This window comes from Corapipo altera, unplaced genomic scaffold, assembly GCF_003945725.1.
Source record: "Corapipo altera isolate COAL_440 unplaced genomic scaffold, ASM394572v1 304, whole genome shotgun sequence".
NCBI classification, from domain to species: Eukaryota; Metazoa; Chordata; class Aves; order Passeriformes; family Pipridae; genus Corapipo; species Corapipo altera.
Window position 1 is genome coordinate 405264 of NW_020885050.1, and position 25624 is coordinate 430887.

At 42.5% G+C, this 25624-nt stretch overlaps 1 protein-coding gene across 19 annotated transcripts in view; it reads left to right on the forward strand.

Moving 5' to 3' along the window:
• SLC45A1 (solute carrier family 45 member 1) overlaps positions 1-25624 on the forward strand; it is a 58375-nt gene that overhangs the window by 25892 nt on the left and 6859 nt on the right. For 3 of the 19 annotated variants that reach the window (XR_003531867.1, XR_003531868.1, XR_003531865.1), the window contains exons 1-10: positions 10200-11999; positions 16349-16430; positions 17201-17535; positions 18192-18604; positions 19569-19661; positions 20107-20331; positions 21359-22092; positions 23252-23405; positions 24499-24675; positions 25384-25589. Coding sequence is in view for 16 of the 19 variants with exons in the window: in XM_027668726.1 (XP_027524527.1) it covers positions 17486-17535; positions 18192-18604; positions 19569-19661; positions 20107-20331; positions 21359-22092; positions 23252-23405; positions 24499-24675; positions 25384-25589 (2052 nt within the window). In the remaining 3 variants the exon portion in view is untranslated. Of the gene's footprint in view, positions 1-60; positions 191-5865; positions 5969-6822; positions 6885-9217; positions 9413-10199; positions 12000-15227; positions 15323-16154; positions 16235-16348; positions 16431-17200; positions 17536-18191; positions 18605-19568; positions 19662-20106; positions 20332-21358; positions 22093-23251; positions 23406-24498; positions 24676-25383; positions 25590-25624 lie in introns of those variants that run through there. The other 16 variants (XM_027668726.1, XM_027668724.1, XM_027668719.1 and 13 more) reach the window with 15 other exon arrangements.

Sequence of the window (25624 nt, forward strand, 5' to 3'; positions counted from 1 at the left end):
TTTTGGAATCTCAAAACATGAAGGCAGTACAAGAGACAGATAAAGGTCTTGCCTCCCCATGAACCTTGTACAGAGTTGCTGATACTGGGACAGGGGAAGGGGTTTGGGGTTGCAGAACTGTGTAGAGGTGGGAAGGAAATAAAAGAGAGACTATTCTCTCCTGCGCCTCTTCTCCTGGAGAGGACAGAAGGTATGTACAAGCCCAGGTGTTATTCAACTTGTGATGTTTAAGGTTTTTTTTTAATCCTGTCTTTTTCCCAGTGTTCAGCAAGTCAGTCATCTGTATGTATATGCAGCTTCTCACCAGGAACAGCTGCTCTGTGCTGCCCCGAGGACCTCTACTTTGCTTTTTATAGGACTCTTAAAAAAGCCATTTCTTTGTTCTGTCTCCTGCAGTTCTAAAAAAGAATAGCAATTTAAATATGCTATCGGATGTTTTATGTAAGCCTAAATAATGCCTTTTGGACAAGAGTATTGTTCTGAGTATATTTCTTCAGTTAGCTTTACTGTTATGAAATTTTCACAGCAGCTGCAGGCATATAGGCTCAGGATGGAAAGTATCTATTGTACAGGCTGTAACAGGACTTTAAACTGGGACGCAGACTGCCAGTTCCATAACTGTAACTTAGGCTTTAAGGAAAACATTGAGTTTTTGGGAGTGGGCTTTATACCGGTCTTTTACTCTTCAGAGGTGTATAGACATGTCAATGCTATCTGAATTTCCATGAAATGAAATTATGAGATACCAAGGGGGAAAGAAGGGGATGTTAGTTTCAGTTTTCTCCTGTTAACAGGAGAAGGTTTTTACTAGAAATGAGAACTTAGTTTGTGTGAGAGAAATTTTTTTTCCTCAATGAATATTATTCACTTGAATAACAAGTCCTGAGTTCTCAAACTACCTATTTAGCATTTTTATATGTCCTAATATTTGCCTGATAATTAGCGATTAAGGTGTAATACTTAGTTCTAATTAATTTCTGTGCTAAGAGCATTGCTTGGAAAAATAAGGTTAATGACAGAGTAAGATATTTTGAATGTCATAATTTCATGTTTCTTGTTCCCCAGAACTACCTTTTAGAGGGGGTTCGAGCATTTGGTGAGGATAAGTAGCATCCCATCTATGACAATTTCTAGCAAACTGAGGTGTAGTCTCAGATATACTTACTTTCATATACATTTTGGAAGATTGGGAGCTGTTGTGCAAGAACACTCTGAGTCAAACTTTGTCAGATTTGTCTTTCCACACTTTTTGTCAGCTGGCTTCTCTGAGCAAGTGTGGCAGCTGGTCTGTTATTACACAGGAGCCTGTTGCTGACAGGAAGTGTAAGAGAATTGTACTGGCATGAGTTGAGGACAGCAGAGAACTGTAAATCAGGCAGGAGCTGCAAAATCCATTTAAATTTGGGTTCCACTAATTCTGCTACTCCCAGAGCTGCTTTCTTTGACAGATCAATAAACTCTGTTTTCTATGAAAATGGCAGCATGACAAGCTGTGTGGTATGTGTTCAATACTTCCTCCCTGGTCAAAAGAGCATCCTTTTCCTGTGGGGGGCAGATCAGGTAGAAGTCAGTTTACAAAATCAAACTGACTCAAGTGCAGCATTAGCAAAACAAAATTAAGTGGCCAGGAGAGATGTCCACTCCTAGTAGCCGTTCTAGTACATGCCTCTCTATAGCAAACTATATGCACTAAAAATGCCTTCTAGTTAATGTGTTTCAGGAGCTCAGCTTGCAAACACACACAGGCACAGAAGGCAACAAGAGTTTGCCTCAGGGTCACATCCAGTTGCGTCAGTTTGAATGGCATTCATTCAATTCATTTGGCTCCAAAAAATATAGTTTCATTAATGTTCATCCTAAGTGCAAATTTTGGGATAGATAAAATACGTATGTTATTTCCATATTAAAGGACAGAAGTCCTTAGGAGCGCTGCACTGCATCAGCAGATCCCTTCACATTATGGCCCCAGCATTGGCGCACCAGCATTCTTACTGGAAATGCTGTGTGTGGTAATTAGCATTAGCTTTTTTAAATATGTAGAAGTAGTATTGTCCCCACCAGAACAACAAAAAATGTTGCTCAGAAAACTAGTAATCAAATATTTAGTTATTTTTGTGTAGGATAAGTAGTCTCTTATGAGAATTATATGCTCATTCTTATACAAAGGTGCAGATTTAATCCAATGTTTGATGAAAGATTAAAACCACAAATTCCATTTAATAGTGGATCTCCAGCAATAAGCAGCTATGCCATTTTATGGCTGATGTCCAGCGTGAGAGTTAATAGTAAGGACATATTTGTACCTGTTCCACAGTGAAGACTAACTTGAATATTGCCTCTAAGACAGGAATCAAACATTATGTGAGGAACATGGCTAAACATCATAAACAACAGCACTTAGTCTTGGAATGGATAAATTGTTTTGCATTAATTTTGCTAATTATTGGTTAATTGGTCTAAAATTTCCCTGTAAAATATTTTATTGCAAATTCCTGATGGTCAGTCCTGGTTCCTCTATGTTACAATATTTGTTTGTTACAAATAATTTGTGCATTTGGTTTGAAATAGCATCTGTCCAATACATTTATTTGCTGGTTCTTATTGTAAAATGTAACTCCACGTTAGTATAGCTTTTGATTTACAGAGTTTATTCATATTTTTGGGACCTGGAAATCTTGAGGGGCCTTTTTTTTGTTGTTGCATTGGTTGGATTTTTTTTGTGTCTTCTGTGGGTCTGTCCTTGTCCCCTGTTCCATCCCCCTGAGTATGCTGACACAGTTTCAATAATTTATCCGTTAGATATTACACAAATGGGGCAGAGGGAGAAGCATTGAAGTGCTTTGTAAATTCTGACTGTAATACAGTAATACAAACTCTACTGATTGGTTTTAGATTGACATAGGGTTTCCAGAGCAAGGCAAAAATATATGTCTTGATTCAGTCCAAAGCATCTTCTGAACTGGCCTAGGCCAGAGAGGCGGGATGTTCCACAGAGCAAAAACCATATGATTAAAGAACATGAACAAACAAAGTATATTATTAACAAAACACTAGACTGCATTTCATGTTGGGTTTTCTGGCCTGGTGACCCATGGAGTTGACTCAAAAAATTAACAGAGAGACAAAGGTCCAGTCTGATCTAACATAACTAATAATCACAAAAGATTCTCTGAAGCCTTCTTTCCTGTATGGGTAGTCTTAAAAAGCTGTTTAAACTGGTCCTGTATAAATACACCCCAGTGAGACTCTCTGCTCAAGAATGTGTCCTGAGAGAATGTTAAAGCTTCTGCTGAGGGGGGTTTTATCCTGGTTCACCATTCTGTATGTGCCTAGCAATTAGGCTCCCTGTTACCTCCAGGCTCCTTATGCTATCAACAATATCTTCATTTCTCCCTTGTATTCTGACTCACATGCCTGTCAGTGCCATCCTGTCTGTCCCACTTTTTGGCCTTTTCCATTTTCAGGATGTGGCTGAATCCTCCACATCCTGATCAGCAGCTGTCTAGGCCATGATCTGTGTGGGCAGACTTTGAGTCACTCTGTTTTGTGGTGAGGGTGGAGGTAGTTGAGGCATGAGGTGAAGGGTGTTTGAAGACTTGTGGAGTGCTTGACTAGCAGCTGACAAGAAATTTTGATCATAAACAGGTAAATAAGAGGGAGTAGTCTTGTCTAGTCAAGTCTTCCCTTACAGAAGATAATTGGGAAAAAAATGAACCTCTTTTGCAGTAGTTGATAGCATTGGGAGATTCTGCTCCTGGGCGTTTGCATGTCTTTGACCCCAGAAAACCTGGAGAGATCCATGAATCTTCATCGTGTAAAAGTTTCTTCAGGAAATTCAATCAAAAAGTGTTGGAAGGGCTGTCTCTTATCCTGTCCACATGCATGCCTTTTCCTGGGAGGCTGGTCTTCTATCCTCATCCTCTGTCAGCAGAAGGCTTTTACAAAAACTGCTTTCTGCTCTCTGAACAATGTGTGTGAATCTCAGGATGGGGAACATCAGGCCCATATGCATTTACTTCTCACAGGTTACTTTTTTACAAATGGACTTACGTATTTGAGATTTTCCATTTCAGGGTTGCACAAATACTATGATTTTTTCCATTGGTATTTAACACTTTTAACCAGAGATCTCTAGCTGTTGATTAATTCTTCTTTAGTGTTCCAGGCTCATCATATTAAACATGCATTTTAGCCAGGAGGGAAAGGAGCTGTGGAAGCAGTGGGAGTCAGATCCCTGACAGACAATGCACAGCTTTTCCTATACTGCCCATAGCAACACTTGGGAACTGTCTCCTCCCTCACAGAGATGCCAACTGCCTTCCCATCCCATCACCACTGTTAGTCAGCAAATGCACTCCACTCTTCCAGATCCAAAGTAGAAGATATTGTTAACGTGCTTCCTCTCTCTGCTTTCTTAGCTAATTCTTCATTGTTAATGCTGAAACTGAGATTTTCCTGAGGCACTGTGGGCGTGAGGCTGCTTTGAATGCAAAGAGAGGTGCTGTGGAGCAGCACGTATCGGAGCTCCAAGGGGAGCCCTGAGGTGCCTCCCGGGAGCGGGAGTGTGAGTCCCAAGCTGCAGAACCGGGAGGGCTGGGCTGTCAGTGCTGCTCCTGCTTGAGTCACTCTTAGCCAGCAGCAGGTCAGCTGGGGGACGGCTGCAATCTGAAAGGAAAGCTCAGACCTCGCCAGCCAGCACACACGGCTCCAAGAGCGACTATCTAGATTTCATCAGCGTCTTGTATTGTCTCTCTCAGAAATAGTATTCAATTGCAAGTAATTGGTAGTGCTCTGGTTTCCTGTGGCTTTCCACCTATTCATTTGTGTTGGGTCAGCTCAACTGCTTTATAAACATGGAAATGTGCTTGAAATCCGATGAGCTTGCAACACGAAATAAAATTGACAGTGCTTTTAGATCTCAAACACCAGAACTGTGGGGCTTTCTACCAAGCTCCGTTTCAGGTTTGCATGTAATAGTGAAATTAAAACTTGGCACTTCTTTCAGGCTCATTTAGAGAAACTGTCCCAAAGTTCTGTAAGAATTAAAGGACTAAGTTATCCTTCAGTGCTTGCGTTCTTCAAAAAAAGGCAAATATGCTGGAATCCTGTAGCAGCCAAGAGGTAACAGTGAAGTCAGATGGCCTGAAAATTTCTTCATGTGTCCTCGGTATGAAAATGCCTTGAAGTTTCACAACTAAATGGCAAACATAGCTTACCATGACCTGCTTTCTAACCCTGGGACAAGATTAAATTTGAACTAGTGACAGGTATCAGAGTATTTGCTTAAGCAAACACTGTAATAGTTAAGTCTTTTGGCATGTTCAGTCACCCATTTCTACTTGATTTGCATGATAAAATCTCAAGGAATGGAATAGAAACACTTTTAATTCATAAAGTAACAATCATCTAGTTCTTCAAGAATGTTCTATCTTTATCCTGAAATGTTCTGCTGATTTTTCTGTAAGTTAGATGGAGTAAAAAAAGGCAAATTTACCATCTTAACTCTGGTTTTCTGATTGTATCCATATTAGATTAAGCTACAGTTGTGTTTACTTAATCCAAACATTTTTAAATTAAAATTGCTTTGACTTGGAGTTCTATCAGTATTATGCCACAATTTTTTATTTACTAGCAGAGAAATTCTAGTCAGAGGCCATAAGTAACATTTTTATTGTGTCTTCATCTCTTCTTGCAAACCCTCCCAATTTCTTAATGACTCTTAAACTTATTCCTGTTTTTTAATTAAGTTTTCCATGGTACACACTTAGAGGTATTTTAGCTATTTCCTGGCTATTGTCTCCAAATATTTGAGAGATTATTTTGTCCCAGTGCCCTACTGCACTGGTATTGAACTTTATCTTGCAGCTCAGCATCCTCCCAGCTCAGTGTTCATCTGTGAACAGAACTTTGCCACCTTTGACTTAGCTGTTCTGGGCAGTCAGTGGCTGTGGAGGCCTTCAGTGAAAATGTAAGTGCCTGTGGCTTCCTGGAAACCCAAGGAGTCTGTCGAGAGTGTGATGGATGGGCTGCCAGGTGGTGCCTGGGTGGCAGCTGCTTTTGGAATGTCCTCCCTCCTGGTGCAAAAAGAGAGTTCCCTTTCCCACCTTCGGACAGGTGTTGAGCTTTTAGTTCTGGATTGTCCTGTTTGTACTTCTAGAGATCAGCTTTCTCTCTCACCTATGGAACTTGTTTTTCAATGATTTTCAGAAACTGTTGGCAATCAGATTTTCAGACATCTTGTAGGGCTCTGGGGTACTATTTAAACAACAGTCTGAGTTGTTTGTGTTAAGCTAGGATATGATATACATCATCTTGCATTCCAGAGCAGAAATAATGATAAGAAACATCTACCTTTTCTGTATTATTGTTGACAGATTTTATCTTATGAATGTCCTAATGGACAGTCTGATTATTACAGATGTTATCATAGATTGATGCATTTGTTTTTATACTAATGTACACTTCTGATAGTTTTTGTCTACTGGAAGGTAGGGTTGTTTTGGTTTGTTTTTTTTTTTTTCAACGGTTCCTCACCAACTCTTACTTCTGTTATCTGTTTCCAAAGCTGGTTACGTATAGTTGCTACTATTTGTTAGCTCCTTTCTGGTTTTCATTAAACTTGAATTTCCATGATTGTCATTATGACAAGTGCTTTCTAGTTAAATTCAGCTCTTTTGAACTGCCCTGATTTATAGGATCTGACCAAGAAAAGACATATTTTAAATATAATTTGTGATTGCTAGAGATGCACCTTTTCCTGATGCAGATATAGTCAGCAGCTCAAGGTTTGGCCACAAACCTACTTTGTTTCTTGTTTTTCAGGTCAAAGTAGCATCCAGTCAGACTTTGCATGGCATGAGACAGAAACAGGATTTTCTAGCATGGTGAGTACTTGTAGAGTCAACAGGCTGATGATTTCTAATGACCAAGAATTCAGGAGACACTGTGTCCTAAAAAGCAAAAGGGGGTCAATAATCTGCTGAGTAAATTCTGTTTCACCTCTACAAATTTTATAGGTGGCTTCAGGGAGGAGTTTAGGAAAGGAGCATTGAGGAATGACTTAATTTGAGCTCTCATGATGATTGAAAGGAGTACTACCAGGGGGAAGTTCACAAATGGAGTTTGAAGGAGTTGTTTAAAATTATAATATGGGTAGGGATTTAATGACAGTGTTCATGAGAAGACCTTAAATAGGGATCATGTAGCAGAGGATGTTTTTCCCTTTAGCACTCACTGTCTTTGACTTCAATTGTAAACTTTTTTGCTAGATGTAGACTTTTCAAGCCTCTTTTGGCTTTTTTTTTTGTTCCAGAGCTGAACATAAACCAGAAGTGTCTCTTTTACCAAGTTTTAGTTTGCTGCTTTTCCAGGACATTTTCATTGGATGGTTCCAGGAATAGATAGAAAAGACCTTGCAAGATCACAGAGTTTCTCTATGTTATCTCCTTGGCCCAAGGCAGGATCTAATAACACTAACATACTCTCAAGCATCCTGGAAGATGAACTTAAAAATCTCTAGTGATAGAGACTCTCCTATCTCCCTAAGCATTTTAAAATTTTTTTTTAATAGAAATTTTTGCCCCATCTAACTTATAAATGAGAAATAATATAAATAAATAATCTAACATGATTTCATTAATTGTACAGGAGCACTCAAGATTTGACATGGGCAGCAGAGGGAGATTTTATGAACTTGACTGCTGTAGCTTTATTTTGTGTTCCGGTGCAACTCACCTTATGAAAGAAGGCATGATTAGATTATGTGCAGTTTGCTACAATAATGACCCTCCTCCCCGCTCACCTTTTTGCCTCTTTGATTATCTTTAAGGTTCTGTGCCCTGAAGAATTCTCATTTATTCTTATGTGTTTTCCTGGTCTTTGCTTGTGCTGGTTTAATGAATAAAAATTTATTTCCTGTCTCCAGAGAGGATTGTTAGTAAAACCGGTGTTACAGAAATACAGATGAGAGAGAGAGAGACAGGAAAGGGACTAAATTAGACCCAGGTAATGCACAGATAAATAACGTGCAGATTAGGATCATATTTCACATCAGGGCATACAGTAATGATTTACCTCAGAAGGCATAATGCCTCAAAAAAACACATGTAGAAAGTGTATTTACTGATATTGTTTAATATTAAGTACCAAAGGAAGCACAGTGAATGCCAATTATTTTATCCAAACTCCGAGTATCTGTCTATGTAGTACTTTTTCTTGCAGTGTAGCCTGGGATCAGTGTAATATAGCAATAGGAGTCTGTGAAAGCCACTATTTAGAAAGTGCTTTAAGTCACTTTCAAGCTGTGAGGCAAAGAGGGCAAGTGTCAGTACCTATTCAGAGGAAGAGATAGGTGAGTGAGTCAGATTTCCTGGCTGTGGATTGGATCAGTAGTGGTGAATTTTTGGGTGGGCAGAAGCGGACACTCCAATGTAGAGTGCAGGGCAAGAACTGTTCAGAATGGAATTGTTTGTCAAATACATTTTTTCAGAGCCAGGCCCTTCCTACGCAGTAGCCAATCCATTACAAATACAGATTTCTCTGGTAACTGCATGTTATTTGATTTCTCTGAATGCTATGATACAATTAATTTCTTGGGATCCAGGTGCCTGCAGTACACTGCTTCTGCAGCAGAAGTAATTACTTTCTCATTAAGCCTAAAAAATTAGTTACAATATCCATCAGAGTGTACCTGCCTATGGGCCATTAATTCATTTTCATTGGAACCAAACCCCTCTGCTATGGTCTGTTGATGCACAAGAATTCCATTATCAGGTCTCCAGTCAGTCCCCTCTGCTCCAGAATGGTCCTTTCCACTTGCTTCTTGGCTAAAGGAAAGCAATAATATAATGATCAGTGATGCAGCAGATGTTTCAAAGTCCTCATCAATGAGGAGACTTGGCTTACTTTGAGGTCTGACCTCCAATTTTGTATAGAAAGGTCATGGCTCTTGTTGGAGGGATCAATCAATAGATCAGTGTATCAGGCTCAATGCAGAAATGCTACCCAAACAGTATACAGGGAACATTTGCATAACTTTGTGTATTTGCTGTAGCAGATAGTTAATCTGGGTAACTTTGTTACCTGTCCCATTTCTCTTGCTCAAGAGCATTAGCAAATGTTTATTTCACAGAATGTTCTGTTCCTCTCCTTTTTTTTCTTTTTTTTCCTTTTCTTCTTTTTTTTTTTTTTTTTTTTCCCCTTTCTCCTCTTTCCCAAGACAATGCAGGCAAAGCTCAGAGCAACTCCAGGCTGCAAACATCATGATGCAAGTTGGATGGATGGGGAAAGAGTAGAAAACAATGGTCTGCCAAACAGGGAAAGAGTCTTTAACTAAAGGGTAAGAAATCAGAAGAGGGAAGATACTTACAGCACTTTGACTCACCTGAAAACATGCAGCAAATGGAATGCCAAGGTGAATAGGCTATTTAGACCGGTAGAAGTAAAAAGCAGGCTTGTGCATAGCAGCAACCAAGTGTCCACTAATACCTCCTGATGGAAACAGCCCTGCTGTCTGGTCTAGTATAGCTGTCTTCCTGTTATTTTAGTAGGAGGCTGGGCTTAGAGGATCTCACTAAAAGATCTCCAAAACCCTCAATACTAGTCCCAGAGGCATGGCTTTCCAGTAGATCAATTCATCAGTTTTCTTCAAATGCTATTCACACAATGTATAGGAAGTGTGGCACATGATACAAGTCGTTATTGTTACTCTGTGCACATATGATGCCAAGCAAGTGGTAACTACCAATGCTGGTTAACACTTGAAAGTGACAGAAATCCTGTTGGGAGTGGGAAATGACAGCCTATCAAGTGACTTGTCAGAAACAAACATTTATCTGATAAATGGTGAGTGCTGGAATGCACTGTCAGAGATGGGAATTTAGGAGGGAAACAAAATAGGGATAAAATGCTGAAGCCTGTTATCCCTTGATATGACCATGCTTCAGGAAATTTTGTACTCACCACACCCAGGAAATATTCTCAAATTTAGTTCCCACAGGAGAATTTGCTGAGTTATATACGTTTGTCAAGTCAGAATACACTGCCCCTGCTTGTTTCTATGGTCTGTACTCCAGTGCTTTTCAGGGTTGCTTTGGTGTTTTAGGCAGACAGAGGCCCTGGAAGAGACTGACCAAGCTTTGAGAGGAGCCTGGGGTCCCCTTTTTCTGTTTCTTCATATCTGCTCCTTTCTCTGCCTTCAGTGGATGCAAGAGGCAAGGAAGGCTGTCTGGCTTTGGGGCCATCCAGGAATATTACAGCACCTGTCTCTATTTGTTTACACTGCGTGGCTGTAATGCATCCCAACATCCATCTGTCTCCATAAGGTAACTGATTGTTTGGGATGGTATGTAGTAGTCTATACCTTGTTGTTTGATATTTTCAGGTAGAAAGAGGATGACAGCCCCTGCCTCTCCTGTCTGACAGGCGCTCTGTATGGATGGAAGAGGCTAAATTAAAAACAGCACAAGTGGACTTTCTGGTTTTTCTTGATAACTGGTATAAAGGAGAGAAGGGAGCAGTCTGTGCACTGCAATTAACATCAAGTGTTATTGCAACTCATCTTGTAATGCAATATAGATACAATCTCAGCAGAAAATTGAATGCTGAGCTGAGCCAGAAACATAGAGCAGTGCTGGGTTTTGAAGAAAGTAATTAGCCCCAGGGACCCAGTGGTTTCTTATTTCCCCAGTGGCAAACACAGGGAAGTGGGGCAGTATTTCCAAAGTCAATTTAGACAAGATACAGAGCCTGTTTATAAACCACAGTTGTAACGACTGCTTAGCAAGGTGCAGGCGCACCTCTGGTCTTCCTGGAGTGTCCATCACATACCAGTGCCAGGCTGCTTTGCTTTTGTGAGCTCTGAGTACCCCATCTCTGTCCAGGCACCGAGCCAGCCCAAGCCCCTGCCAGTGCAGCTAGTGGAGAACAGCCCAGTGCAGCAATGCTTGGGCATCCTTTGTCAAGGGCGACAGTGTGTGACAGACCTGCCAGGGTCACTGTTCACCACGCTCTGCCTGCAGCCATGTGCTGCGACCTGCCCTCTGCATGGTGCCTCATCCGATCACCTCTTCCTGTCAGCCCTGGGTACAGCAGTGGCCTGGTCCTTCCTTCTGCTGCCCTGCACTTGGCAGTGAATCAAGGTTTTCGAGAACTCATTGATCACATTAGTTCTGCTTTCCTTCTCCTGTAGAAGATCAGAAGTGTATACTGAATCACAGAAATAAGACAGCTGATAGCCAAGAAAATTTTAATCTTACTAAATACAGGACATACTGGATTAAAGCTGCAGCTCACAATTAATACAAGAAGCAAGGAATTGAGCTGTTTAGGTAACATAGAAGGGATTAGAATAGTCTCTATTTATGCTCCATCTTTAAATGAGAATTTAGTTTAGAGCTACAATATATGCAGCCTGTGCCTGCTATGGGTGACTGGAAGATCCTACTTCCAGGATTCTTGCTCCTGCTTTCCTGACATACTGCTTATCACCTTTCTGTTGTTTGTGACATCCAGAATAAAATCTTTGGGGTATAATCACATCTTTGACTCTTGTGAAATGTATAGTCAATTTCAGGCATTGCAGTGAAATGAAATAATTTATTTCAGTGAGTTTGCCACACTGTTTTGTGTGTCTGTACCTCTTTCCCCAAAGCTGCACCCAACAGCGACACTTAGCACCAATATCTTGCATGGTACATATCTTACATGCCTGCAGTTAACACTTTTGTCAGCATTTGTCCAGAAATGCATGGCCAATGTAGCCTAGTCTGTGTATTGCCTCAGAGGAGACTTTTTCCTCAGCCTTCTTTCATTCAGGTGATGGGTAAAACCCAAAAGATGATAAAGATCACCTTCTGAAATATAATTACTTTTCTGGTTCTGTATCTTAAAGTATTGGTCGCAGGAGCTTGGAAGTAAATGCAAATTTCATCATTTGGACTCTTAGAACTGTAAGACTGTGGCCTTCTGATCCCAAGCACATTCTCAATCTTCTGAATTCTGTAAGTGCCCTCTAGTGACTAATTCTTTGAACTGTGTTGGGTTCTCATTGGTGAGAGACCAGCCACTGAAGGGTGGTTGAATGGTGAGGGCAGGAGCTGGGTAAATGCCCTCTTATTATTTGAGGCCAGCACTAGTTTGTCTTGCAGAAGCAAACGCTTATTGAGCAGTCATTGCACAAAGCCTTGGACAGCAAACGACTGAGTGCACACATATTGCTATCGTGGAAATAGCACATCTGAACTGAAACATGAGTCACTTCAGTACAAACTAGTGGAGGAAAAGCTATTGGGCTGTCACTGCACCATACTTGAATGGTTTAGGCGAAGTGTGATGTTAGTAAAATTTTCCTGAATATTAAAAATTCATGTTCTTATCTTCTGTTGTAGTTTGCTGTGTTGAATTTATTTTCTCAATGAATTAACAACTCAATTTTAATGCAAATGGATCAGTGCTGTTAGCACTGCTTTTCATTCTGCAGCAAAATGCTGGTTTTTATTTCTGGTGATGCTTCTAGTGTGAGTTTCTTGGTTTTGTTTTTCCTTTTTCTAAGTAAAAATTCAAGTGCCCTTTTAAATATTTAATTTCATCCATTAATATAGCCAGTGTAGGAGTTCGGTTCAGGAACTGATTTATCTGGGCTATTAAAGTCATATGACAATATGCTGAGGGCCAGATATGGAGGTGGTGTGCAGACTGGCATATATAAGATTTCTTTATGTTCTTACATTGTATTAGCCACCCACCAACTTCTTTATGCCTACTCAGTTAGCTTGTAAGGGATTCTAGGGTGGTGTAATTTATGTGGTAAGCTCATCTTACCATATAAGCATTAAGAACACATAATTAAAATGCAACTCACCTAGTTCGAACTTGCTTCTTTTTTTCTGTCTTACATTGTATTTGCACTGTGTTCAATACCATAGGCCTCATTGGCATGACTGGGAATTTACAGAAATATAAATTCTTTTTCAGCCGATACCATAAATTTTGTGGAAAGCAGAGTTTCTGAACGAAGAGGGGTCAGGTGTGATCTTTACGGGCCTAGTCTTTCCTTGATGACTTTGCTTGTATAAGAGCATGCTGTGCTGTAGGAAATGGAGAACTTACAGAGTGTGTGCGCAGGTCCCTCTGCAGACATTAAAACTTGGTAACTCATCATTCTGTCATTGAGCGTAGGTTAATCTTTGCTCCAGCACTCATATGCCCTTTGGGTGTTCTGAAGCAGCAACCCTCAAGCACCAAAAAACTTTCACAGTGAGTCTGTTTGGTACAGACTTTGTATCTCTCCCCCTCAAAAAATCAAGTCATATTTGGAAAAGAAGTTGCCAATTCCAGGTGGATCACTGAATGTTATTGTAGATCCACTGAACAACATTGTGGATCCACTGAACTGAACTGAAAGATGTTTTAAATTAATTTTAAGACAAAACAAGGAAAAGAAACATCCAACATCACACAGCCAAAATCCTGTTCTTCGAGAGGGAGAACAACATACTCTCTGTTAGTGTCTTGCACAGAATTTCACTCGACTGGAGCTAATGTTTACTTCAGAGAAAAGGATTATGAGGATAGTAAGAGAGGTTTCCAAGAAACGTAGGAATGGTCTGATCTGAGCAGGGCAAATAATGAGGCCTGCTGGCAAATGAAACAGTGAGCCTAACGTCAGGCTGTAAATAAGCAGAAATGGATACGCTGTCAGAAGCTGCTTTGTGGACAGACTTAACAAAAGTGTTTAGTGAATGCAAAAGATCTTGCACGCAGAGAAGGTAGGAGGGAACAGCACAGATTCATAGCAGTAGGTATTCATCACCAAAACCTGCTCTTTTGAACACTGTTGGGTTAAATTAGTATGAAATAAATGAGTAAGTTTACATTTCAACAGCAATTTATGTGCAAACTCACAGAGGAGAGGAGATTTGTGGTTTCTGTTTTGTCTAAGGCCTAAAGGATGCTAATAAATGAATACACCGCAGGAACTGCTTTTGTTCTCTCCTTTGTCGTTACCCTGGGAAGGACCAGAGTTACTTGTTCCACTGTTCCAAAGTGGACAAACTCTGCTAAATGGTGTAAGAGGTCATCTTTGTAAGGTTTGAGCAGACATTTTTATTTAATTGACCATGGAATAAACATGAGTTTAATGTCTTAAATATATTTACGAGGAAAAATCGTTGTATAAAATGGCCATGACTGCCTGCCAGCATTAATAATTTAACCCGCTCTCCATGCCCAGGTGGAACAAAAAGTCATCCTTGATGTCAAGGAATGGAACTCTCAAGTGCTGTGTTCATCTTCCCAGTGTTTGCAGAGCTCTGTGACACGGGGTGGTGGTTGGACTGAGGCTGGCGGGAGCGTGGGCAGTTGTGCTGTGTTGTTGCTCGTGGTCACTGAAGGGATGGCTGACTCTGGGTCTTTATCAAAGAAGGCAGTTAACAACTGTGGGTGGTGTGACAGCCATAGTCTCAGCCCATCCAGTTGTCCCTGAGCACCACAAGCTGGGGGTGAGCATAACTGGTGTTACTAAAAGTACTGCTGATGGTAATGGCTCCTCCCAGCAACTGCTGTCTCTTGCCTCATTTGTCTGATTGTTTTGGCAGGCAGCAAAAATGCCATCTTTCTGCTACAATAAATTCTATGGTAAATAAATACTAACATATACTAAGGATTCAGGCAGTTAAGGATGCTTAATGATTACGGCTCCAAATTTGAAGTATTTTAAAAATAGAGCAGACTGCACTACATAATGACATCTTTGCAAACCACGAGGAAATCTGAAACATGAGCACAAAATATGGCCCTATAAAACAAAATTGCTGAATTCCTTACCCTAGGAAGGGGAAAACTCTGAAACAGAAGAGAGAAAAGTGCAGCATCTTCTGCGGCATCTGCTCTACAGGCCTATCGAAAAATATCTCTGCATCGGCTAAAAGTCTTCCTATCACGATCCACTTCCGCAGTGCTTACAGTGCCAATGTGGAGATGAGGATCCGGCAGCACGCACCTGTCTTGGGCAGCATCGCTGCAGAGAACGGTGCAGGCAGTGCGGCAGTGGATGGTTTGACGTGAAGAGGAGTCGACTTCCCTACCCTGGTGCCTGCTGAGCGCTGCCTTGGCCACGAGGGCTCCTTCGGGAGGGCCCGTGGAATGGGGGCGGGCCCGGGGCCGGGACGTGAGGGGGAGCCGCGCGCAGGGGCAGCGCCTGCTCGGCCCCTCCCGCCGCTCCCGCCGGCGAATCGCGGGGCACCGGCGCGGGGGCGGGACGGCGTCCGCAGGGCCGGGCCCGCGGCGCAGTACGGGCCAGGCCGAGCGCCGGATGCCGCCGGAGGTGAGGCCGCCGGGCGGGGCGGGGCGGGGAGCGGAGCGGCGGGTGCCGGTGGGCGCGGGGGTCTCCGCCCGCAGGCGACTCGGGGCCAACGAAAGGCCCGGGGCTGTGAGGGGCCGGCGCCCACGCCCCGCGGCGGTTACGCAGCACGGCTCGTTCTCGACTGACACAAAGGCTGGGGAGGCGGCGGCCCTCGCGCGGGTTCAGGGTCAGGGCCGGCCTTTCCCCGAGACGCTGATGACTGGTGTTTTTGGAACCCTCATTACCCGACGCAGAAAAATGGGAACGAGGTTCTGCTAAAAAAAAAAAAGAAAACACAAACATTGTTTTCGGCGTAGCGGTGCTCAGGAGGAGCGGTGATGGCCGATCCCTGCCTGCCAAGCACGCTGCCTGTGCGTACACGTTTGTGCAGAGAGCCAGCAGCAGAGCCAGCATCACCTGGCAGAGTGTGATGCGCAGAAGTTGGTATAGCAAACGTCGACTGTCAAATCACAAATAACTATTGACAGTGAAGGCTAACAGCCACACTAAAGGAGAACTTCCCTGCTTTGACACTGTTGTGATCACCAGGTAGATTTGCCTGAGGACAGGAATTACCTTCCTGTGTACAATTTGTAAGTTGAGGGAAATGGGTGATGACGAATATAGGCTCAGTTCATAGTTTTGCACTTTCTGCTGGACTGGTGACATGCTGTCAATAATAGCCTTTCATTCCAAGTAGTTGCAGATCACCATGTGTATTTTTGAGCCATGTATAGGGATTCTTTTCTTCTATCACTAAAATGTTGCCACTTTTGATTTGCATACAATCTCTTTGCAATACACAGGACAGAGCAGGAAGATAAAGGAAGACCTAGCATGAAGTGAAAATAATAGATGAGTATAAGGAGCTAATACCTGTGTGCAAATGGCAAGGTATAATAGTGATGAAGGGGGCTGCTAGCACAGCTTCATTGTCATGTCTCTGTGAAAGGGTTGTTAGAGCAACTATCGTGAATCTGATTAGGGTTTTGTTATGTCTTTTTTTAGGTATCTCTCTCCTCATTTTTAACAAATTCTCACTGTGACAAAGTTACTTTGTCCTGAAAGCTGATAAAGGTACTCCTGCAAAGTAAGTACTCCGTGAGAGACATGAGTCATAAGAAGTTTATGGTAAGTGGCAGAAACAGTGTCAAGGGGAATGCTGGTGCAGACATCTTCATGAACTCTCCATATGCTTCTTCAGTTGGTCTATATAGGGGACTTTGTGCTTAATGAGCTTTCCCAGCAAGATGCAGCTTGCTGTTAGTGCTGTGTGAGAAGGGTGTTGTCAAGGTGTGTAGTTGCAATTATGAACTGCCTGTTCTTCTCTCTTATGTGATATGCATCTTGGTCTGAAGAGGAGCAGTCTTGAGGAAACCCTTGATACAGTGTTAACAATATTTCAGTAGATATCTTTTCACTCTCATCCTTCCTTCTTCTCCTCAGGCCCTAGATGCACTCAAGTTACCCCAACTGCAATCTTCTGCCTGGCATTTGGTTTTGTATTGTGCAGTGTTTTGTATTGTGGAATGTGTCCCTGGATGCTTGCGTGCAGCTGGGGGTTGGTCTGTGTAGGGCATCATCCACCATGCTTAAAAACTGTTGCATCAGTGTGATGGTAAACATGGGCTTACGGGGGGGTTCTGCTTCTGAGGATGGTTGGGGATATGCAACAAAGAGTGGCTTTGTCTAGACTCAGGGCTACAGGAAAAAAGACCAGTGTGTGAAATGCACCAGAGGAAGAAGCAGAAAACATGAGATTTGTGGGAGTTCTGTACAGCCAAAGTAGTAGAACAGCTGGGAGATTTTTCCCCCGGGGAACTGTAATCAAAAAAGTAAGAGACCTGTTTTGCTTACTAGAGTCCAGCTGTGAGGATTTTCCTGAAGAAGTATGGGGTAATGTGGAGCCATCCTTTTGCAGCAGCAGCCTTTGATCCATGAGCAAGGAAGCATAAAGAAAAGAAAATAAACTGTTTCCATTTCTGGCAAAAAGAGGCAAGAAATCACATGTGATTTGTTTAGGCAGCAGATCTGTTGGCATCTGTCTGATGCTATTTTGGAAACCATTTGGCTGTTTTACCCACTACACTGTGCACACTGTAGCTATAGGAGTGACTCTGATGAGATCTAAGGAGTCTATCCAGCATGCCATCAATCACTGAAAGAGGAATAGCAGTGCTGAGGTGGCTTATGGGGTATGTATTTGCTTCTCATTAAGTAGTTTGAAAATTCAGTTCCTAAGGATCAGATGCTGTCCTTGCAACAGAGATATCTCTGTTGAATTCAAAAATGTAAATAGGAGGAAAACCGAAACTGGACATTGCAAAAAAGTTTTGCATTAAGCCTTGGCCTCAGCATAGGCAGCAGGATTGGTAGGATCAGTACTGAAAGGGTTTTATACCAAAGGGATTTCATGTTGCAGCAGGGATCTGGATCTGCTGCCAAGCCACAACTTTGCTTTATTGTAAACTTAGACTGAGGTTGAGATTTATCTTTTTAGCTTGAGTGAATTTAACTCAAGTGAATTCTAGATAAATGAAAACTCACTGCTGTTATGGAAACTTCTGGGAAGTGTGACATGTCTAACTGTTAATTGTTAATAAATATTTCAGTCTACTGTGATGGTAGGCAATACCTAGATAACCAAGATAGTATCTCTGGTGTCTTATTTGTGCAAAGATGGAGGAGACTTGCTCGTAAAACACCTTGTGTTGAGAGATGGAAAGAAGAGGTTGTAAATAATACGAAGACCACACTCCATATGTGAAACATTGAGAAATATCTTGAACTTCAGTAAAAGAAATTAAGCAAGTTTTTCTTACTCAACCATTGTGTTCTGTTTGTCTTCCAGACCCTTACCCGTGATGATTCCACCATCTGCAACCAGCCCTGTCAGTGATGCTGCACTCTTGCCAAGCGTGGCTTCTCAGGAAGTGTGGAGGTCACCAGTTCCAGGCTATTCTGGATTGGTCACACGGCACATAAGTCATCGGGCCAACAACTTCAAGAGACATCCAAAAAGAAGAAAACATATCCGCCCTTCACCACCACCGCCACCAAATACTCCATGTCCTATTGATTTGATTGACTTTGGGGATCTCCAGCCTCAGAGGACTTTCTTGGAACTCCTGTTCAATGGGTGCATTCTTTTTGGGCTTGAATTCAGTTATGCCATGGAAACAGCTTATGTTACCCCTGTGCTGCTTCAGATGGGGCTTCCAGACCAACTGTATGGAATGGTATGGTTCATCAGCCCTATATTAGGTAACTTTGCTTTACACTATTTCTTCCCTCTTATTTTTTCCACTACACGGCGGTTATGTTTTTTTGTTTGTTTTCTCTACCTCATCTGTTCGTAAGTATATTCCGTTGAGGTTAAGAAGCACTAGCCATAATTTTACACAACCAAATCGGAGAATAATTCTTGCTGCGTCTTGCCTGAAATAGGCCAAGTGTGCTCAAAAGATCTGTTTTTTTAATAGCTTCTCAACCTCATAAACCTTTTGCGAGGGTAAGCTTTGGTTGCTCTGTTCCTGTATTTAAAAAATAGCAAAACAGGATCAGTATATCCATTTATATCCCTATGAAAAAAGCATACAGAGACAGCTCCCAAGGGTGTGGGAGAAAAAGCAGAGTTGGGTTGCCTTCTCCTGTTTAACTTTCTGAAACAAATAGGCTGTTCCAATGAAGAAAGACCATCGACCGCTGCTGTTACAGGCATTGGATTACATGCCTTAGCACAGAGGCAGGGCTGGGACTGTATCCATTACTGCTTTTGTACTCATGATATGCTTCATAAGAAGAAATAGGCCCCTACTAACAGGCTGGCCCAGATTAATACACTCACCTTTCCTACTTACGAATTTGCTTGCTGTCTTCCAAGCTAATCCTGCAGGGGGATCTCCCATCTGACATGGGATAAATGAAATAGCTTATAAGGAACAGAGTGCTTGAGAATGTGTAACTGTTGTACTCTAACTCTTCACCTGGTGTCAAACTCCTTATTATTGATGCAGAGTGAACTGCCGTGTCGGTGAGCAGCAGCAAATTACGTTATTCGGTCCCTGTTCAGGGAAATGCCAGGCAAGATGCTGTGTGTGACCCTAGATGACTGGTGCTGACCGGACATACCACTATGCTATGGTGTCCTGCCTTTAACTGCCTTTTAAGGCCTCTCTGAAACAGGCTTGTAGAAAAATCCTGTTTATTGGTGATTCCTTTTTTCTAGGATTTTTGCTACAGCCTTTGCTGGGAGCCTGGAGTGACAGATGCACATCAAGATACGGGAGAAGAAGACCTTTCATTCTGGTCTTAGCAGTAGGTGTGTCTTTTAGAAACTATGGACATAACACTTGTAGACATTGTGCATCTCTCTTCTGTGACATCCACTGTGGCACTACCTGCTGAAGTGTGGGATATTGTGGGTCTGAAGAAGGTGGTGAGTGACACCAGGGTTATGCTTTGGCCGCTGGAGATCCATACATAAAAACTTCTCAGAGTCTGAAGGGATGGTGTTTCTGAGGGTCAAGAATGTGGGGTTTTTTTGACCAAAACAAACTCTAGACATTTGTTAAGCTCAAATAGTGGAAAAAGATTATGTGTATCCTATAAGCCATGCTCATTTCCCAGGCTGTGTTGATCTGAAAAAGAGCAATTAGTGCTTGCCACAAAGCTGTGCAGGTAGTATAATGCCTTTGGAGCGTGGAGCTCTGCAGACTTCTTTTGCATACAAGCAGTGACTGATTTTGATTTGGTTTTGTTCCCAGGAGCATTGCTTGGCCTCTCACTTATGCTGAATGGCAAAGATATAGGGAGTGCCTTGTCTGACACTGAGAATAACCACAAATGGGGGATCATTCTTACGGTCTGTGGTGTTGTCCTCATGGACTTCAGTGCAGATTCAGCAGACAATCCCAGTCATGCCTACATGATGGATGTATGCAGCCCAGTGGATCAAGACAGGGGCCTCAACATCCACGCTTTGTTAGCAGGTATGCTTCCTTGGTACTTCCTGGGTGATGTTAACCCTAAGTAAACAAACTCTGCTGTGAGAAAGCAGAGTCAAAATCACTGGACTGTTCCTGTATAAGCATAATGACCAAATATGGAGGAGATAGCACTAATTAACTTTGAAAAAAACCTACTTACTGCAAAAGGCTTTTGTAACTACAGCAAGTCAAACAAGACTGGTTTGTTCATCTGAAGGTCCCTCACATAATTTATAACTCCTATGAAAACAAAATTATCCTTTGAGGGAGGAGGTTTAGCTTCCTACAGGTGTGGAATATGTGTCTTAGTTGCTCTGTTGGAGGAGAAAGCGTATACTGGGTGCTGTGATCCCTCACTGCTGTCATCTTCAGTTGTTGTACTGCCCTGTTCTAGGAAACTATTTCACACTCTTGAATGTGTTCATAAGTAAGAAAGGATAGTGTTGTAAGGCTCTCACCATGCGAATGGAGTGAGGGAGGTACTTGGTGCTCTCACAGCTCCCACGTTCATCAGTAGTAATGCCGTGGCAGTTTTGTACGCTGTCTCAACACATTGCTGACTAATGAGCTTGCTACACTTCTGAAGTGATTCGATCTGTCTTGGATGCAGTTAGATCTGCGTTCCTCTAACTGAGTGAGGAAAATGGATTTTCACTTTCAGGAAAACAGTCTTAGCTGAATGATTGCAGAGCCTTGTCATAAGGCTGGTGGACACTTCTGTTTACGGACTGAAATAGCTGAAGGTAAGGTGTTTTGTTCTTGGCAAAGAAAGAAGTATTATTTTTAGTTATTTGTATCATCGCTTTTACAGCACTTTCTCCCTCTTTTTGTACCGTGTTGGTACTCCAGACTGTCCTCGTGGCACAGGTAACTGTGTTTATTACTACATTTGAAGAGAAAAGGGGTTGAATGGTAAAACAGAAATAACGCGTTGGATTCTGCTCATGAATCATTAGACAAATGATGCTGTGCTGCTACTGACTTGTGGGATTGCATAGGGAAGATAATCTTGGCTCTGTTTTTCCACCAGGTCTTGGAGGTGGCTTTGGTTATGTTGTTGGAGGAATACACTGGGATAAAACCAGTTTTGGAAAAGCTGTAGGAGGGCAACTTCGCGTCATCTATGTCTTCACCTCAGTTATACTGACTATTGCTACCGTGCTGACTCTAATTAGCATTCCAGAAAGACCCTTAAGGTCCTTTAGCAGGAAGAAAAAGGTGATGAAGAGTCCAAGTCTTCCTCTCCCTCCTTCTCCACCTTTCTTCTTTGAGGAGGGTGTAAATGAAAACTTTGCTTCTCATAACTCAGCTCACTTACATGCAAGTTTTACGAGTCCCGTTTCCCCCATCAGCCCACTCACGCCAAAATACGGGAGTTTTGTCAGCAGAGACAATTCTTTGACGGGAATTAATGAGTTTGCATCATCATTTGGGACTTCAAATATTGACAGTGTGCTTATAGACTGTTTTACAGGCAGGCACAATAGTTATGTACCACTTCCAGCTAGTTTGGCCAGGCAGCCTGTCAGTGTTAGCTTTCCTCAGGTGCCTGATGGCTGTTACCAAGGAGAAAATGGAGTTCTGGAGCAAGGGGAGAGCAGCATAACATCTGACGGCGACGCACTAAGAGTGGGCTCACTGGATGCAATAAAGCCACGGTCGTCAGGGATCTTGAAAAGACCTCAGACCTTGGCCATTCCAGATACCATAACAGGACACTGCCCAGAGAGTAACAGAAGAAGAAATGTAACCTTCAGCCAACAGGTAAGAGCAGGAAATCAATGATACAACCATGTAAACATGAGCATAATTAATCTCTTCATATAATTTTAAACATGTGGTTCACAAATTATTCATTAAAGACTGCTCATAACAGCTTGCTCATATAAGTCATTATGGAAACAGCACACCTGCTATGACTCTATCGGTAAAATAGTGGGTAGAATGTGAATTATGACTGGCAGTCTGTCAACTGCCTTTGTTAAGATGGCAGAAATGGGAATGTCCCACTCTTATCGGGTCATGTGTGAGAGTTAGGTTGGGGTTTCTGATCCCTGCTTTACCACCAAGGGAGCTACCACATGAGAGCAGAAAAGGACACATTTTTATTGAGCCTATATCTTCCCTTTCCACAGAAAGACCTGCAAGATAGGGCCAGGGATAGGACTCTCCCATGAGCTTCTCCTTATGGCAGTCATTACATCTGGTTCCATCAGGGAGATGAGGTTTCCCTTACTGAGGGATAAGACTCTGACCTCTCCTTCCCCTGTTGGTGATAACTTGGAATATCTGAGACCTTTGTATGGCGTATCTTTTTTTATGATCTGGGATGAGGTAAACTGTCCTCTGTTACTTCTTGGTTTGGTTATGGGATTTGGTTGGAGTTTTTTTTGGAGGAGTGCTGTTTTCTTGTTTGTTTTGTTTGTTGTTGCTGTTGCTGTTGTTTGACCCGATTTGTGAGATCAGACTTTTTTAGGGCCAGGATTTTACTTACTGTGCACGTAGAGATTGAGCATCAAGGTTAGCAAGCAATGAGAATGTGTTTCAATTAAAACCAGCTTCTTCTTCCTCAGTGTCTCTGTAACTTCAGGATGCAAATTCACCTGAATGTGGGTACAACTCCTATAAAATGCAGTAGAATTTATCCATTCCTTATACTAGAATCTGGATGTGGTCGCCAAGTATCCTAGTGAAGTAAAGAGTACTGTTTCAAGTATACTGAAAGCTGCAGGGTAGTGCTGCCATTGAACACTTGTTCCAAGGCTGAATTTACGGTTTAGCCTAATACACTTAATCTCTGAGTCAACATACTCCAGCAGCAGAGTTTATCTTTCAGATGATCAGATAGGTGTGCAATACTGCATACATTTGCTTAAAGGTTTTTCTTGCTGTGCTTGTTGACCTGGGAGTTCTTATGGTGCAGGTTGCTAATATCTTGCTGAATGGTGTTAAGTATGAGAGCGAGCTGAATGAATCAGACGAGACCTCTGAGCAACCACTCTCTGTGAAACTGCTTTGTTCGACCATCTGCCAGATGCCCAGGGCTCTTCGTAACCTCTGCATCAACCACTTCTTAGGTATTCAGAAAGTGCCGTCTTCTACTTCACAGGGAAGTAGCTCTGCACTACCTTGGGTGAATCTTTTTCAATATTTTACCTGTTGCTGCCATGGCTGCTAACTAGGGAGGATTTGATTTGTTCTATATACAGTTGCCAATAAGGTATCTTCTGATACTTAGTTTCTTAGAACAGTGAGAAAGGAGAAAGGAAAAAAAAATACCAAAACACCCCAACAAAGCAGTAAAGCCTTGTTTCTAGAAAGGGAATAACAATGGCCTAAATCAGTGCCTCTGTTAAGTAGAATGTTTACATCAAACAGAAAGCCAAGATTAGTTGCATTTCCCTGCTTACACCTGAGACTAGTGTTTGCTTTCCTCCCTTTGACAGCATGTTTTGGGGTCCCAGAACAGGCCACGAGGAGGTGTGAAACACAGCACTGCAGAAGTGCCTATAACCAGTAATGTTACCTTTACTCTTAACCAGTGTGTGACTGATGATTAGGAAGGGCTTGCAATCAATCCAGTGTATACAAAATTGGACAGAAGGTGCCAGGTAGTTAATACTCATTGGCTATGAAAGGAATTAAGAGATTGTTTGCATTAATGGCCTTGATGCCAATTTGTAAGTAGAGTTTTTGACTGTATCAGAGGCACTCTGGAGGCTGCAGCCATGACATGAGGCCCTCCTTCCAGTTCTGTGTGGGAGAATAACAGCAACCTGAAATTACTATGGGATAAACCACTCTGTTAAACGGAGCGTTGTGTCCTGTCAGCTGAAGTTGTGTCCTGTCCTGAAGGCAGCTCAGACTGTCATCATCTATTTTTCTGTCTTGCTAAACCAATATGTTGTGGCCTTTATTCAGCCTCTAGCATTCCACTTTGGAATTCAAATGGTAAATCTTGGTCTTTAAAATCCTGAATGTCTTTAACAAACATTGCAGCATAATGCACGGGGAACAGTGGTCTCAGATAAATGTGGCTGTTGTGTATTACTCACATTACACAACCTGTGTGCGGGTGTGTTTTGTAATATAGCTGATAACATTCATACAAGCGTACAAAGGGAAAGAGATACTCTGAAATCCTGATGGGTTACTTCTCACTTCTTTCAGGATGGCTTTCGTTTGAAGGGATGTTACTCTTCTATACTGACTTCATGGGAGAAGTAGTGTTTCAAGGGAATCCAAAAGCACCTCACAACTCAGATGAGTATCAGAAGTACAACGCTGGGGTCACCATGGGCTGCTGGGGAATGTGCATCTATGCATTCAGTGCTGCTTTCTATTCAGGTACTTGGTATAGCCATCTTAACTGCTGCTGTGAGAAAAGATACACACTTTCCTTAAAAGTGGTGTTTCTGCAACAAGTAGCTCAGTGTTTATGTTGCACATAGTCTACCAGCACAAGTCCTGAAGCAGAGTGTTCTTTTTCATGGTAATTGTATTATGTTATAGCTAACATAACTATATGATGTTCGTTAGCTTGGCCTGCACTGACAGCAGATGAGGTCAGCAATCCAATAAAAACACATCTTTCTTAGCATGTAGTTCCTTTCACAAGTGGCATTTTCAATGTACGTTGAATCCAGAAATACATGCAGCCGCAATAGGCACAGTTCTGGTGCAGCAGCACTCAGTGCCTGCGTTTCCCCAGCAGAGTGTTCAGGTGTCATGCAGCAACACAGCACTTTGTCATGTATGCCATACGTCTGCCTCCCCACCTCCACCAATTCCCACATACCCCTCTGGGACATGGGCACTGCTAGGCTTCAGCTCTGCCATGCCCTCCATGGAGAGGCATGCGAGGCTGCATCGGGGCAACAGGATTTGGAAGGGGCCCTTGGTGCTCACATGCAAGCCACCGATTACTCAGAGGCCTAATAGTTGCCACTGAGATGTGGCTGCCTAACTGCTGGACTGCGGGGCCTCAGGTCCACTGACTGGCTGGTATTGGGGAGGGATGCAGTTCAACCAGAATGCCATTCCGTTTTCTTGCAGCCGTGCTGGAGAAGCTGGAGGAGCGGTTCAGCACACGGACGCTGTACTTTGTGGCATATTTGGCCTTTGGGCTGGGCACAGGCCTGGCCACCCTCTCCAGAAACGTCTATGTGGTGCTGTCACTGTGCGCTACCTACGGCATTCTGTTCGCCACGCTCTGCACGTTGCCCTACTCCCTGCTCTGTGACTACTACCAGAGCCGTGAGGTGAGCCCTGGGTCGGGGAGGGGAGAGGAACTCCT